The sequence below is a fragment of the Actinia tenebrosa genome, unplaced genomic scaffold, assembly GCF_029948245.1.
Source record: "Actinia tenebrosa isolate PJP-AT-01 unplaced genomic scaffold, QUT_ActTen_1.0 PGA_scaffold0__85_contigs__length_37466705, whole genome shotgun sequence".
NCBI classification, from domain to species: Eukaryota; Metazoa; Cnidaria; class Anthozoa; order Actiniaria; family Actiniidae; genus Actinia; species Actinia tenebrosa.
Genome location: NW_028292569.1, coordinates 31,883,351 through 31,900,851, shown reverse-complemented (window position 1 = coordinate 31,900,851; position 17,501 = coordinate 31,883,351). Strand labels below are relative to the sequence as shown.

Below are 17,501 nucleotides of genomic sequence, written 5' to 3'. Positions count from 1 at the left end.
GCAGACGCTATTGGGGGGATGACTGAAACCGGAAGCGCCTCACAGCGGCTGCGCAGAAGGCTACTGTCGAGCACGCTTTTGCTGTCTGGCTTCAGTAAGTGCTTGCTCTGATCTGTCAGCGACGTTACGTTTCTAAATATGTAAGTAATATTTCTATTCTAAAGTTGCCGTTTTCAATCTTAAAACTGCAAAACATATTGTTAATAACTTGTAGAGTGTTACGTACATCAAGCGATTCAAGGAATACCACAAGCAAAAGAGGCGCCGAAGGAAACACGCCTTAACCCAGACTTCACTCTCAAACAACATGGACGTCCCAAAGTAAGTATAGTTATTTGAATAACAGCTCCTTGAAAAAGCCTTGATCATAGTATAGTATATGTATAAATATACGAGGTAAAAAATCTAAACCCACACTTCACTCTCAACCAACATGGACTTTCCAAAATAAGTATATCAAGCTTTTTGAAAAAGCCTTGGTTATGGCCCTTTGTGCCGTAAAAATTAAAACATATGCTCCTCGTTCAGCTAGAACTGGGTGGACTTTATTTGTGAGGACGCTAAGAAGCTTTTTCAGATGCATGGATCTTGATTCAATATGGTCTACGAATGATTAACCTTTTATATTTGAAACAACAACTTACTAGTAATAAATCTTGAAATTCTTACCTTGAATTTTAATAAAAATGGCTGAGACGCCCAGAGCGTCTTTTTGTCACACTTAATTATGCTATGGGTGAGTGTTTCAGCGAATGCTATTAAAATTCAAGGCAAAATTTTTAAGATTCATCAGACTACAAGCAAGTTGTTGTTCGAATGACAGTTCCTGATATTTCATTTGCCGTCATTTTCTGTCTAGTGCAGAATGTTTATTCGCTGAATTGAATTGAATGAACCTTTATTTATACATGGTAGCCCTTTCAGTTACATAAAATAACTGTTATCAATAGGAGCCCTGATAAAATTCATACAATAATAATTATCATTCGCAAGTTTTGAATAGAATTTTTTCTGGCTGCTGACAGCACAGGGTTGACAGTGTGTTTACCACCATTTGTAAAAGATGATGAGATTCAACCTTTATCAGCTGATCGAAACCCAGCAAAATAGACCATTTTCGAGTTCCAAATTACCGCTGTGTTTCTTGATTACAGACTCATTCACACAGGGTTAGCCTCGATTTCTCTCTCTCTCTCTCTCTCTCTCTCTCTCTCTCTCTCTCTCTCTCTCTCTCTCTCTCTCTCTCTCTCTCTCTCTCTCTCTCTCTCTCTCTTTCCCTCCCTCTCTCTCTCTCAAACGCTTTCATGGTCTGACCAAGTTGATCATATTGCTAAAAAGGTGTCAATGGGCATTAGTGCTTTAAAGCAAGTCCGTTCATTTGTTACATTTGATACCTTGATTATTATTTATAATGCCCTTATTTTACCATATTTCGACTACTGTGATGTAGTGTGGGGTAATTTTAATAAGGGCTCAGCTGAAAGACTGCAAAAGCTGCAAAATCGTGCAGCGAGAATTATTACTGGATCAGACTATGAAGTTAGGTCAGTGGATATTCTTAATAAATTAAAATGGGAAAACCTAGAAGAAAGACGGTTTAAGCACAAAGCTTTATTTTATCTTTAAGTTCATGTGTAAAAACGGTGCAGCATATCACATTTTGAGAATTGATGGTGATGATCTAAATCCTGGATGTTATCTTGTCGTCTTTCAGTTGTCTTGTTGATGAGTACAAGTACGATCTTGGATGCTTGGCACCAGCTGTAAGTATGTTGTCTCAGATTTCTCCTGAATAAAACGCTAAACAAAGCTAGCTACATTTGTCTCACCCAGTCTATGGTGGGAAAAACTACAAATAATATAAACAATAAAAACAAAACTAATTAAAAATCCGCTGACTAACGACTGCTATAAAGGCTAGCTACAGAAATATGAAAATCACAGTTACATACCAAACAACAAATACCGAATCGTTGTTTTTCTCTTTTCTCAAGCACAATGCCTCATGAAGGAATGAGCGGTATCTAAACATTTACCATCAAGTCGTTATCCAAACATTTTATATTTTCTGTGAATTTGTCACCCTTCTTTTAAGATTTTTATCATCGCTGTTTTGAGCTTCATGAGGAAGAGAGTTCGACTGAAGCCTGATTTATGGAATGGACGTCCAGGACTACCAGTGTAAGCTTTATGTAATATTTCACTCTAGCTCACTTCAAATCAGGACTCTCCTTACCGGGCTCTTCCTCAACTCACAAGTTGATTTTTAGGGAGGGAGGAGAATCTGTAGAAAGGAGAGAACAAGATCTCAAACAAATTCATCTTAAATATGATCCAGCACGAGCCGGGGCTCGAACCCGGACCACAGCGGATAAAGGCGAGAGGGTACACCTCTACTCCTCCCATACAACCCGTAAATGCACCATAATGATCCTCATCATCCACACCGCTAGCACTACCATCGCCATCGCCTAAATCAATATCAATATCAATATCAATATCACTATCAATATCAATATCAATATCAATATCAATATCAATATCAATATCAATATCAATATCAATATCAATATCAATATCAATATCAATATCAATATCAATATCAATATCAATATCAATATCAATATCAATATCAATATCAATATCAATATCAATATCAATATCAATATCAATATCAATATCAATATCAATATCCACCTCCACCTCCACCTCCACCTCCTCGTTCTAATATATGTGAGAAGTAATGGCTGGCATCTTCATGCTTTCATCTTGCACACTAAGACTAGTTTTGTCTCATTTTACTTAATACTTGTTCTTTTTGTTCGTGTTCTACAGCCCTGTGGATTTTCTAGGCGATGAAAGGAACAGATTCATCATACCATTTGCCTTTGGCGCAACTGCCGCTTCTTCCTTTAACATGTTTTTCGGTGCATCTGCTGTTTCAAAAAACCTCCAAGGATCCGCTTGGTCAAAAGGTACATCATACTCATAAACTGATTGGATTTGTGTGATCGTTATTGTGCTAAGATCTAATGGCAACTGAAAACACAAATCCAGAACATTAGCCTTCAACTGGGAGGAACCAGACCAAAAATAGAAATTCCACGCTAATGTGAATTAACAAACTTCGATTTGTCTGTCTTTCTGTCATTTGCAACATCAGGCCGGAATTTCAATTAAGTCCAGTCCAAGGAAAAATCATAGATTTACTAACAGTGTAAGAGTTCCTTAAAAGGCTGATAGAATTTTATTGCATGCCAGGAACATTCTCAAATTGTACAGGGCGTAACAAGACATTGATTGAAATATAAAATAGATGTTATTACACTGCTAGTTGTGTATTACAGCTGGATAATTTACATATACAAAAATACAGCTTCACGAGTAAAATTACCCGGCTGTAATACTCAGCTATAGCAGTGTAATAAATTGTTTCTTGGGAGGCACGGAAAACAATGAGAAAGAGTGGCTGAAAAACAACCATTTTTATTGTAAACAAGCAAACTCGAAAATCACGAGCTCAAACCCGCACAAGGTAATCGGAGAAAATTTCAGCCAAAAAAAAAAAAAACACACACACACACGTTCAAAACCGGTTCACTGACCGTGTATTATCGCTCTGTAATTGGACTCGATAATTGGTCGTAATACACGGGAAATTGAGTGCGTCGTATAATAACAGCTATGTACTTTTTGTGCAAGCTTATCAAAATGTTACGCAATTTGTGTGTTCTTCCTTTCTTTGTTGCATTGCATTTAATCGATTGTTGTGATTTAGCTTTTCAGGGAATACTAATGACCCTGGTATATGGCATCATCAACTATCCATACCTCGCTTGTCTTAACGCTGAATACAAGATCATTGGATACGCAATGGGGCTGATTTACTCGTTTGTAAGGTAAGTGATATGTCAGACACTATTAATATTAATTTATCAAATGAAACTTTTAAACTATTGTGAAACTGCGTTAAGAAATGCACTCTGCATTGGTCTTTAAAGCTAGCAAAACTTGTTGCTGAGGAAGTTTCACGAAAATGGTAGCTTTTCTGATTTCTTTTGCTTATTTATTTCTCAAGATTTATAGTAGATTTGTTTCTGTACTTTGGCTGCACTCCCGATAAAGAAAGTGGACAGCGCTTGAAAAATGCGGTACGTACTTCAATAATATACCCCAACAATTGTAAAGTTGTAGAAATAGATAGCGATGACGATGACGATGACGATGAAGATGAAGATGACGATGACGATGACGATGACGATGACGATGACGATGACGATGACGATGACGATGACGATGACGATGACGATGACGATGACGATGACGATGACGATGACGATGACGATGACGATGACGATGACGATGACGATGACGATGACGATGACGATGACGATGACGATGACGATGACGATGACGATGACGATGACGATGACGATGACGATGACGATGACGATGACGATGACGATGACGATGACGATGACGATGACGATGACGATGACGATGACGATGACGATGACGATGACGATGACGATGACGATGACGATGACGATGACGATGACGATGACGATGACGATGACGATGACGATGACGATGACGATGACCTACTTGTCATCAACTAAAAACAGTTATCCACATAAAAGTTCTGACAAACGCTTTTTTCACACAACATATTTTTGTTTTACTGATGCAAGACAAAAAACATTTTAAATAATATATTATTATTTATAATTTAATATAATTTAATAATAAAGGTTGAAATTGAAGTTTGGGAATCCAGTTCCATTGATCTCTTTATTCCTGCTAGTTGAGTATCATATATTGACATTATTGCCACTTTATGATTTCCGTGAGGTCTTATAAATTTTGGCAATCTAAGATATAGATTTAGAAAGTTGCGATGGCTACCAGTCGTACGTTAGAAAAGTCAGGTTGTCACAAAGAGAATCTATCTGAAATTCAACCTAGCTCAGTAATTGCTGTGAAATGAAAGGAAGAAAACTTTGGGGAATAGAGGACGTTTGCATAGCGCATTTCAAGACATTTTCCTCCATCAGAGCTTGGAATAGCTTCGAAAACAAACGATTTAAGCGATTGATGGGCACGTAGTGCATTGTTGTTGACTAGGATTCTTTAAAGAAATAGTATTCATTCGTAATTAATGGAGCGGAATGGTTGGGAAACCCATTGTTCTAAGTTTTTGTTCGACTTCATCCATTGTTATATTCCGTTGACCCTGCCCAGAGAAGGAAAAGTTGCTCCGTTTTTTCATAGTATTCGGGAATACAGGAGTTTCTTTCCCTAAAAAAACTTCTAAAGATATTTTATTCTTTTATTAGTTATTATTTGTTAATTAATCATATTTGATTAAGATTAATTGTTTATTAAAAATGAAATGGCTTTTTTATGCTTCCTTACATATCATCTAGTAACTTAACTGTATTTGCACGAGAATATTTGTCCGCATAGTTTTTGGTCATGGAATAAACGTTTTCACTGGCAAAATGAAAATACTTGCTTTGGTTCATTGTTCACAATCAGTATCACGTGATGGTACGGTTCAACCTCAAACGCAAAACAATAGCTTTGTTCTATGGAGTTTCCAAACCATTCGGCTCCATTATCTATGATCAAATATATTTTTGTCAATGACTTTGTTACTGGATGGTATAAATGAAATAGGTGATCCTCATCAGGATATTTCTTGCTATTTTCATCCTTTTACGTGTTTGAATCGTAGTAATTATTGTGAATAGAGCAGTTTTCGTATGACTGTGAAAAGTTCACGGCACGAACACGGTCGTGACACAGCAAGGGATACGCCAGACAAATCACATTGCACGAGAATTTACTCTCCATCCAACCAAATACCCGAAACACGGCATAAACACGGCGCGGACACGGTCACGCCAAAGTCACGGCACTTTCAGACCAATCACATTGCGCGATAAAAAAATAAGCCAATTAAAATTCTAGAAAACATCACGGTCACGGCACGGCACTGAGCTTTTCACAGTCATACGAAAACTGCACTATTAGAGGTTGTGTACAGCATAAGTATAATAAGAAATATTCAGTAAATGCTATTTTGATAATTTTTTTACAGAACATCGAGTACATAATGTATGGGGGAATCTTGACCAATATACCTGTGGTTGTCTGCACATTATTTCTCGTTGGAAGCTACTCCGTACTGTTGTATAAGGAAATCAAGAAACTTCGTGTTCAGGGCCTCCCAAGTCTTCGATATGTGCGTAAGAGTAGGTTAACATAGGTTTTTAAGAAATGTAAATTATATGTTGTGGAGGTTGTTGGTGGGGCTCGAATTGGGGAGGCAACAGTGGCTTTTCTTTGTCCATCTGAAGTTCCTTCTACGTACGATTCGAGCTCCTCAAGAACCTGTGACCAGCCCATACATTATATTTGGTTCCATAGACATTTATATAATACATGCATACATATATATGTATAAATATTTATCATATAGATATCGATGAAATACCAGGTTTTCTCTAGTGTCGAAAACTTGATATCTTTCACCAGTGGAAGCTAGATACCATATCCTTTAAACGTGAAGATATCGCTGTTGAATCGGCTTGCTATTTTAATAAAGAATTTTTGAGCTTTTGTTTTATTTAAGTTTCATCGATATCTATATAAGAACATTACATGGCCGCTCGCTGCGCTCACTCGTGAGATATCAATTGAACACTCGAAGATAAAATTCGTATCTCCGCGCGCCCATGTAATATCCTCTATATATACAGCCATGCAAAATTTATGGCCGTTTCAAATATACATACAAGTATATCAAAAGTATATCAGACACGGCGGGATTTCTTTCTTGATATTTTTAGTGATAGACGATACGAAAAAATATCAGGGGTAATATCCCATAATTTTTGATATGCTTTTGATATCCTTGTATATATATATATTGGAAGCGGCCATAATTTTTGCAAATGGCTATATGTATATATATGGAAATTATTATACTATTAGTATAGATTAAATAAAATTCGGGACCATAATAGAACGTGGTCTGAAATGCTAATAGAGACTTCGCACCATCACGTGATGAAAGCAATGACATGGGGCAGAAACAAATGAATCTGGTCTAGTCTGATTAACAAGAGAGAGAATTCAGTTTCACAGGATTCAGTTTCCATTGTTGTGCCTCCCTTCGTGGCTGCCATCAAGTGATAGTGCAAAGCCTCTTTTAGCTAATTAATTTGAGTCATTAGGTTCGGCTCATTTGAAGTACCTCAGTCTAAGTAATGTTTAATAAACGAGCAGGAGTGTTCTATCGGGTATAAAACACGAGGCGCAGCCGAGTGGTTTTAGACCCGATAAAACACGATCTGCGAGATTATTGAACGGCTTAGAAAACTTATGTTGTTTGTTCTCATTGTGTACCGATTTTTTTACGAAATGAACCAAGTTTGATAGAGAAAATCCAAGTTAAAGTTTATGCAAATGAAGACGAATCTTTATCAGATATAAAATCACCTTCATGGTCATGATTTCTATTGTGTTTTCGTCATGAATTATTAATGAGTTTTCTAACGTACGATAACAACTCTTTTAGAAAGAAGAAGTGACAACCATTACCCTGGCCGGCAAAACAGAGAGAGCTCATGTTAACCTTCTGTTCTCTAATCAACTACATCAGGCAGGGAAAAGGTATGTCCCTAGAGATGTGGCTTTTTACAATAACTTACAAATTTTTCGCGCGCTGATTGGTTATTTTTTATCATCAATAAGAGGACAGACAGATAAAGCTGATGTCAACGAGCACGCGCCCTTTTCCGTTGGTTGTTTTGATCACTAAAAATGAGAAGTTTTTATCGTTTTTGTGATTGCAAAAACAAAACAAAACAAAACAAAACAAAAAACAAAAAAACAAAAAAAATAGACATCAGTTTTTTATGTGTCTGTCCTCTTATTGACGATAAATTTCGTCATCTCATTGTCAAAGTAGTATGCGGATCCACGAAGCGACGCCTCGTGGATCCACACTACTTTGACAATGTGATGACGCAATTTATCGTCAATAAGAGGACAGACACATAAAAAACTGATGTCTATTTGTTAAATATCAACAACTTAGTCATGTATTCATTTATCTGTTATAGACCACCTAACCAAAATGGCACCTGGTATAATCTACTGAAGAACTGGATATACGTCACACGCCCAGGTAAGGTAACAGTTGCTGGCTGGCTGACTGACTGACTGAACTGACTCACTCACTCACTAAATGACTGACTGACTAACTCACTGACTGACTGACTGACTGACTGACTGACTGACTGACGGACTGACTGACTGACGGACGGACGGACTGACCAACTGACCAACTGACGGACTAACGGACTGATCGACCTACTGGTTAATTGATCGATCGACCAACTCGTTAATTGATTGATTTTCAGACTTCAAGTTCTCCACTCAGTTCCTGTCATCTTTCGTTGTGTCCTGTATATTTGTTTACCAGGTGTGTGCATTTGATTCAACTTCATCTAACCAGTATACACTGAATCAAAATATGACCACCAATTTGAATAGCTATTGTTCTGCATTGACTAACGACTGACTAGCCTCTCATACATGTGAAAACGCATTTAACGTTTCCACGTGAACACGAGGCTAATCACTCGCTAGTCTGTGTAGAACAATAGTTATTTAAATTGACCGGAGTATAAAGTATTTAATTTTAACAAACGAAGCACAAGATAAGCATCTTGTAAATGTTATATTTTAAAGCTCCAAACTAATCCGTAGTATTCACCATTTTCCATACATCGGTTCACTGGTCAAATACAAAGCATTCAACCGAGGCTGCAAGGTTCAAATTTGAATAATCCATTGAAACTACCTTGGCGCCTCGCTTGAGTGCTTAGTGTTTGACCAGTGAACCAATTTATGGAAAATGGTGAATAGGTACCTTTCATATTTTTGACTGCCGGCAGTGAAAAACCAAATTCCAAGAGGCAAAGCGCAACTACATAGTTCTCATGTTTATGGAAATAGCAGTAATTGACGTCCACCAAAACTTACTAGGGACTTTAAGATTTGCAAAATCTGCGACAGCGACGTCTACCGGAAGTGTACACAACTTCACTTTGGGGTTTCGCGCCTTCAAATTTTGTCTTCCCTCTTGATGAGTTTACTTTACTGACAATGTTTAAAAAGAAAATCTCCAATAAACAGAACCGCAAAGAGAAAATATTTACACTTTCGGTTGACGTCGCCGTCGTAGATTTTGCAAATCTTAAAGTCCCTACTCTGGCGCAACGGCAAATTTCGTGCGTGTTATCGGGAGGGGTCTAAGTGATTGTGAAATGTTGTTTGTTTGTTTGTTTGTTGTTTTTTTTCCCTCCTTTTCCGTAAAATTATTTTTAAAGCTTTTGGCTTTGTTGTTCTTTTATGTAGGTGACAGTTGTACTGTTAATGCTAATAACAGTCATAATCTCATTGTTAAAGCCATTTCTAAAAGCCATGTTAGAAGGAAATACTGGTCTGGACGGTAAGGCAGACTTGGCCTATGATTAAGAAGTATACTTAAAATAGATTTAGAGCGGCATCAAATAGAACCACCTAGACATATTTCAATAAATCTAGTCATTAAAAAGGCTAAAAGCATGGGACATTGGAGAAATGTAACTTCGTGTGTCATCCTACGAATAATCGCTTGTACCTTGAACGTTTTTGCCGGTGAGTTGTGAGTATCTAATGGTAAGTAAACTCGGCATCTTTTCTCCTGTAAACGTAGCAATTAAGTGAACATCATTTTTATTAATAAGTGCACATTCCAAGTTGGGTCGCTCAGATTTCAAGGTGGCAATAGTCAAAAGTGCGCGCCATGATGAAGCAACAGATGTGTAGATATCAATCAAGTGAGGCCATCGAAAGCTATGGCAAATAAACGATTATGCAGTAGTGTATAATGTAGTGGCTTCACTTGATTAATATCATTTCACTATGCCACTGACGGACAACTGTATTTTTAAACGTCAATAGTGATATTAATAGTATACATTTCATTGCTTGCTCTTGTTAATATTGCTGTTGTTAATAACAAAGGTTTCTATTCAGTCTATTTAATGCTTATCGGGTTTCGTTTGCTTTTTATAGAGGCTTTGGTGGCTTTACAATTATTTCAAGGTAACCAGACTCATAGAAGAATAAGGGATACACTTGCCTATGTAGCTCGAGTAAATTTCATTCCAAGGGTTGATGGCTTACTTATACTGAATATAATAGATATAGATGGCCAACATACAGCAGCAGCAATAATAATAATAATAATTAATAATAACACGGCTACGTGCCTGGCTACCTTCCTACCAACCAACCTCCCCCCTCCCTCCCTTCCTCCCTACCTCCCCACATACCCACCACCATCTTACCTAACTTATCTATCTACTTACCTAGCTATCTACATAACTCTTTCCCACCCACCCACCTACCCACCCAGCTACCTACCTACCTTCCTATCTACCTACCTACCTACCTACCTACCTACCTACCTACCTACCTACCTACCTACCTATCTTCCTATCTACCTACCTACCTACCTTCCCATCTACCTACCTACTTCTTACCCACCTACCAATCTAGTTTACCCACCTACAAACGTACCTAATCCTAACCCTAACGTACCTACCTACAAACCTCTTTCCCGCCCACCCATCTACCCGCCTACCCACCTACCTACCTTGCTTACCTATCTGCTTATCCTACCTAACTTGCTTACCTATCTGCTTATCCTACCCACCTACCTTCCTGTTTATCTTCCTTACCTAGCTATCTTTTTAACTACCTTTCGACCCTACTTATTAGGGTTGCAATTAATTTAGAAAAAACACAATTACATGCAATAGGGATGTTCTGTGCCTGATTGTTCCGCGACGCTATTCTCTAAGCTACTATACGTTTAGACTTAAGCACTATGAGTTTACCCACCAGAAAACATAAATGTTTGTCTTATTGTTTCCAGGAAACATGCACTGATATCTGTTTACCTTCTTTTCATCTACAGACTACAGCATTGCATCTGTGTTATTGGCATGTCTTTTTGCAATTATGCAACTGGGTTTTTTCCTGAGAAGTCACAGGTGACAGACTAATTTAGTAATTCATTAATATACAATTTTAATCATTAATTATGGTGTTGATCGCTCACAAAATACATGCATTATTCATTTTCATATTTCTTTTTGTTTTCGCAACAGAAATGATGTCCTCACAACATATAGAACGAAAAGAGGCCTGCTACCAGATGAAATTCTTCACCCAAAAATACTTGTTGTAAGAATGTAATATCATTTATGATATATTAAGAATAGCATAATTAACCCTAATGGCTTATAAGGGACACAAGGGATATAAGGATTTATTCACCCAAAATGCTTGTTGTAAGAATGTATTATCATTAATGATATATTAAGAATAGCATAATTAACCCTAATGGCTTATAAGGGACACAAGGGATATAAGGATTTATTCACCCAAAATGCTTGTTGTAAGAATGTATTATCATTAATGATATATTAAGAATAGCATAATTAACCCTAATGGCTTATAAGGGACACAAGGGATATAAGGATTTATTCACCCAAAATGCTTGTTGTAAGAATGTAATATCATTTATGATATATTAAGAATAGCATAATTAACCCTAATGGCTTATAAGTGACACAAGGGATATAAGGATTTTTTTTGAGTGTAAAAAGTATTTTTTTATTGCGAATCCCAGGATCCCAGAATCTGAGAAACGTACGTTAGGCTTATTTACGTAATCCCCTTAAAATGTTACATTAAACTTTGCAGCTCATGTATTGAGTCGTTATCTTCTCGCGCGTAGGGCAAGAGTCTAAGCTTCTGTGGACACCAGACTGCATTCACTGCAATAGGTAATATATATTCGGTTGAAAATGTGCAACCTACAATCTACCACCTACAACCTACCACACACCACCTACACCCTACCACCTACACCCTACAACCTACCACATACAACCTACGACGTACAACCTACGACCTACGACCTACAACCTACGACCTACAACCTACCACCTACAACCCACGACCTACGACCTACGACCTACAGCCTACAACCTACGACCTACGACCTACGACCTACAGCCTACAACAATATTCGTCAAAAAAAATCATTAGGGCTTTTTTCGGGTGGCATTTTGTTTCACAAAATATTATGAGCTGCCGACAGGAAGTTTTAAATGTTCAACAACAACAATAGATTGAAAAGAACAACTTGAAAGTGCCGTTTTTATCTTTTCAAGGTCTTCTTGTCAACGTGCTTTCTGTATTTTTCCTTCTTTTGCCGATATTTGTATTTCAACTGCTATCCAAGATAAGAACTGCCGATGAAAACTCATCACGGATTCTAAACGTAATCGTCGACATTCTGTAAGTATAGAAAAACATTCGGTAGAATCATAAGTTGCCGCTGAGCAAAAAGAATGGCCAACGTGACCGTTTTCGGGTGCCTTTGTGCCCGGCATGATACGCTATAAAGGGACAGCCCTTTTTAACAAGGAGGATTTTGGGAAAATATCAATCGATCGGTATTGCACCCATTTTAATTGTTTTATTAAGTTTACTGGTCCAGTTGATCGATTGCTTGCTTCATCAGTAGGTTGTTGGTTACATTGTATGGTTGATTAGCTGGAGTTTCAGAAGCCCTTTAGCTACAGTGCTCAGTGCTTCTCGGCTGTTCTTGCACGCTTTGCTTGTGGACCACAGAAAAAAGGGAAGCATAAAAAACAATGACAAATGTCAATGTCAATGACAATGACGATGGCATTTGCGGTGAGAGACAGTGGCAATGGCAGTGGCAGTGTAAGGCAGGGGCATGGACAGAGGCAGGGGCGGCAGCGGTAATGGTCGTGGTAGCGGTAACGGCAACATTTTGTTATGTATAACAAGTACGAACAACAGGTACGCATAAAGTGAGGATGTTGCATGATGATATCTTGTCTAGCTGACATTTTTGTTCGTACTTTGTGTTGTAGCTCATTATGAGCATGTATACGTACTTTTCAAGTAATATAACTAGGGGAAAACCTAGTTTGTATTAATTCAGTGTGGCGTTTCTATCTTATTCACTTATTAATATATAATAATCTACTACTCTTCTCACAGGCCACTCATCGTCACTCCCATATTTACTTCGATAGCGGTTATTCTTTTATCGCATTTCGTATTCAAAGACCACTCCTACCCAGATATGTCGATTACCGTCAACAACAGGTAAGGTTTTAATTTGTGACTTTTTAATTGTTTGGGGGGGGGGGGGGGAGGGGGGATGATCATTTCAATGGCAATGGCCATGAACTTTTCACTTCTAATTACTCCGTTTTTTGGAAGAGTATCAGTACATGATTTTATTTTATTTCAGGCGTCTGTTTGGAATCATGTCGTATTTCTTCTTCTTCTTCAACATATTTGTCGGCTTATGGTCGGGCTTGCTTCGTGTTGTGAAAGGAGCAGTAATTGTATTGGTTTTTCTGCCTCGAGTAGATCGTACCATTATGATGAGGGGATATCGGAGATTCGACAAAGGTATATATATGTATATATATATATATATATACATAACTATTGTATATTAATGGGTAAATAAATGTCTATCACAAACTGCCTTCAATTTAAGGTTGCGTGATCCAAGCCCGCAGGGATGTATTACGTCACCATATCAGATCATATAAAAAGCCGGATTATTCAGATCAGAATCAGTTATCGGAATCAAACGCTTGGTCTTTCGACAGGGTGAGAGCCACTGAGATTCGCCCCCCAACTACCGCACACCAGCACACAGTCCTAGGCCAGCGCCTACCTGCTTCTAACCACCTACGGGGTACCCCTATGGCTTAGTATAGCATTGCGTGTAGAATCTCTGGTAGAAGTATATTACTACTTCGTTTGAAAATATCATTTGATTGCAAAGTGCTTGATGTTCTGTGTGTAATATTTAAATTGTCTTTCCTAGCTTACATGGCCTACATTGGATTCCTCAGTGTACTTGTGGCTTTCAAACACCCTGTTATGCTATGTTTCTGTCAGTTGCTACTCGAAGGAGTTCGCAGAAGAGAAGCAGGTATCCCTACAGCTTTGTTTTTTGCCTTTAGCCGACTGGTTAGATGGTAATATTGTATAGATAGCTTACTATAATAGCTCCATTTTCGAGTTCTCTTGGCTCAGACTTAACCCGAGGTGTACGAAAAAATATCCAGCCATTCAAACAAAACCTGTGAAAATTTAATCAACTCGTATTGCTCTGTAGCACATACATTCCTTCTTAAGAAATAAGGCTAAGACTGAGCAGGCAAACTCGAAAGGGGGATATTGCTGGTATTACTGGTTGCCTCACCTAGTTGTTTGGCTGAATACGTCGAATTGTGTCATGGGGTACCTTTGTCATCCATAATGTGTTTCCAGGGAATTTCATTTCAATTTTCCAGAATTCCCCGTTGAAATTTGCTTCTTTGGTCCAAACTATAAAAGGCACCCACTGATTATTTTTAATTGACGAAAGCAAAAGACCCAAATTTCTCCATCCCTGCAACTGAGTTTACGTTCTAACATTGACAACTACTATAATAAACTCGTTACGCCTCCTTTTTTCATTCAATCTTAACCCCTCTAGGATATCTAATACAAAAATGTTTGAAACTTTACTTTTAATACATTCTTTGATCTATTTCGATTTTTTCTTCAGGTCAAACGACCATCGCTAGCAGGCCTCGTGTTTCTGGCAAAGCTTTGAACCGCTGGTTTCTTGTAGTGCTGCTCATGCACAACCCAAGCCTTGTGCGTCATCGTAAACAAGGTGTCCGTCCTCGTGTACAGTTGCCTTCCACAAGTGACGTAAAGGTTGAGGTGTCTCCAATTGATTTGGAAGATACATTTCCACCAGCAGAGCGTTTGAAGAGTCTGGATGTCTACTAGTCCTCATTTATAGGATAGCATTTACGGTGAACGTAAAAAATATACGTCATATTCATATAAATGTAATACTTAGTGTAATATACAACAACAAAAAAAAAAAAAAAAAAAAAAATCCAAATAAATTTGAACACACCTTGCTCCTGTGTTGTCCCAGAATGATGTTAAATACAATGAACAACAACACAGGAGCCAGGTATGTTTATATTTATTTAAAAAATATTACATAATTTTTCGTCTCACACATTTACTGTAAATGCTATCATACACACTACAAATACATTGCTTGGGCTGCCTGTGGCCCATTCAGCTACGAAGCTGGTATCCAGCCCCTATCCAGTAGTGGGTCAGGGGCCCTTATTGTTTTTAAGTAGTATGAAAGTACCAATTCACCAACATCCGATGCCGGTGCCATCCGGTGCTCGGCCCCAGTCCCCGCTCGGATGACCGGTGCTCGATCCCAGTCCCCACTCGGACCGCCGGTGTCATTCCACGCAGGCGCTCATTGGCCCATCTCGCGACTACTCGAGAATGAGCAAGGATGTTTTGGGCTGAACTATTTATAACCCGCAGAAAAGCAGGTCTTAGCCTAGGCTCGTAGGCTCGGCTCGGAGCTTAGGCTCGGTTCGGCTCGGTTCGGCTCGGCTCGGCTCTGCTCGGCTTGGCTCGTAGGTTCGTAGGCTCGGAGGCTCGTAGGCTCGGAGGCTCGGAGCCTAGGCTCGTAAGCCCGACCAAGGCTAAACTATTAATCATTGATGATAAATAGACAAGGCCACAACATAAAAATTTCATTTTGAAGCAGGATCTTGACCAGAGAACATGTCCAAATTGCTTCGTGATAATTTCGCTATTTACATCTCTTAGCCCGTTGTCCCGAACCTCAGAGAAAGGTTTTGCTTACAACCTCCACGACTCCTGACCAAGTTCATGTCATTTGTGAGGTCTGTCATAATCTATTACAAGGAGTCATCCCACTCTCGTATTCACAAAGAGAAACTCTAAGACATCACGCTGACGACATCTGGGACTTAGCCAGCACCACAGTGCCTTTCAAACAAAAGAAAATAATTTTGTCTCAGAAAGGTGGCAGTTTTGTGGAACATCACCCTTGCATCACCCTTGATGGGTGGATTAAGTTTAATCTTGTTATAAATAATCGATCGATATCTCTTGGTATTCATTTGTACCTTGTCAAAGCAACGTCGATCATCATGAAGCGAAGGCGTACTGAAGATTCCGATGAAGATGCATCAGATTCTGATTCCTCTAATGAGGAAATGTCTTTGGACAACGAAATTGACCCGATAGCGCAGAAGATTTCTAAAAGCATACCTAGGGAGAGAGCTCTAAACTTACTCCACAGTATGGCAGCTTCTAAGGGTATTTTGTATTGGAATCCGTATGGAGAAATGACTTATCATGAACAAAGAATACCAGTCACGAGCATGAAAGAACTTATTGAATATGGTATGTTACCTTACAACCCAGATATTAGACCACCCAGAGGTTTGAAAACATTTACTAAAGGTCTGGTAGAGCTTGGTATAAACAAGCATCTAATTGGTAATCAGAAAATAATGGTCGATCTTGTTGCTACGCAACCCGAAGATGAAGACGATGATGAAAGTGAGAATGAGAGTGAGGTCGAAAGTGGGTCAATAGATGATCAATCTGATGACCATGAAATGGATGAAGAACGACGGGAAGAGCAAAGCAGTGATGATGAAGAGAATGGACAGGAGGAAGATCAAAGCATGGATGAAGAATCGAATTATGATGAAGACGAACAAAGAGAGTGTTTCGTTTGTCAAGAACCTGGACAGTTTCTCAAGATATCTATAATGCGGTGCCCAACTTGCTATTGGCATGAAGGACATATTATGAGTCATCTAAAACAAGCGGTTCGTTGTGACGTTTGTGCAAACGTGTTTCCTCTGAATCTGAGAAACACAAAGAGGTTTTATTGCTGTAATAACTGCAATTCCATTCACCAGATGTCGTTAAAATCAGGCAGGTTGAAACTTGTAGTGCCACGACAAGGAAGCCGAGAAATGGAAGGGGAGGAAAACTACGAAGCAGAGCTCGACTACGTTCCTTCCTTACCTCGTTGGGAGGTTTACTGAGCTGTATCTAAGTTTTCAAATTTATAAAATGAACAGTTAATCATTTTTCTCTTTTCCCGGCTGAATGCAAATAAAGAAGTTTGAGTCACTTTGGTTGTTTGACTTTTTATATATATTCATAGTTCACATTTCTAAAAGACTACAGCAAGTAAGAACCAGTCAAAATTCACTGAGCTTAACACACTTTTTTTTCACCTGAGTCTTGTTAACATGGTAAGTTTTACTGAACCATTCCCGCCTGCACCTAAATTATTCAAATGTTCCATATAGTTGACTATAAAGTCAATAAAGCCACGCTATTGTTTACCTTGTAGTGTACACGATAGTTAGCTTAATCCATACCTTAGATTCGAGTTGTAAACGATTGATGTTGAAACCGCTTTAAAGTCGCTGGAATTTTGATTTTTA

General features: G+C 38.4%; 1 protein-coding gene across 1 annotated transcript; it reads left to right on the top strand.

Moving 5' to 3' along the window:
• Positions 1–103: 103 nt before the first annotated feature.
• On the top strand, positions 104–15,587 carry LOC116294254 (stimulated by retinoic acid gene 6 protein-like). Its single transcript, XM_089040869.1, has 21 exons — positions 104–140; positions 215–321; positions 1,715–1,763; positions 2,096–2,181; positions 2,836–2,975; positions 3,779–3,899; positions 4,079–4,151; positions 6,104–6,247; positions 7,586–7,680; positions 8,133–8,197; positions 8,433–8,494; positions 9,433–9,526; positions 10,135–10,164; positions 11,042–11,117; positions 11,235–11,310; positions 11,867–11,915; positions 12,306–12,432; positions 13,168–13,275; positions 13,424–13,587; positions 14,015–14,122; positions 14,744–15,587. The coding sequence occupies exons 2-21, from the start codon at positions 308–310 to the stop codon at positions 14,971–14,973; spliced, it is 1,911 nt and encodes a 636-aa protein (XP_088896995.1). The 5' UTR covers positions 104–140; positions 215–307; the 3' UTR covers positions 14,974–15,587.
• The last annotated feature ends 1,914 nt before the right edge of the window (positions 15,588–17,501 follow it).

Excerpts from the sequence above, each read along its gene's own strand:
- LOC116294254 (XM_089040869.1), top strand. Across the intron at positions 1,764-2,095 it reads TTGGATGCTTGGCACCAGCT|ATTTTTATCATCGCTGTTTT; the intron begins GTAAGTATGTTG and ends CCTTCTTTTAAG. Across the intron at positions 8,198-8,432 it reads GATATACGTCACACGCCCAG|ACTTCAAGTTCTCCACTCAG; the intron begins GTAAGGTAACAG and ends ATTGATTTTCAG.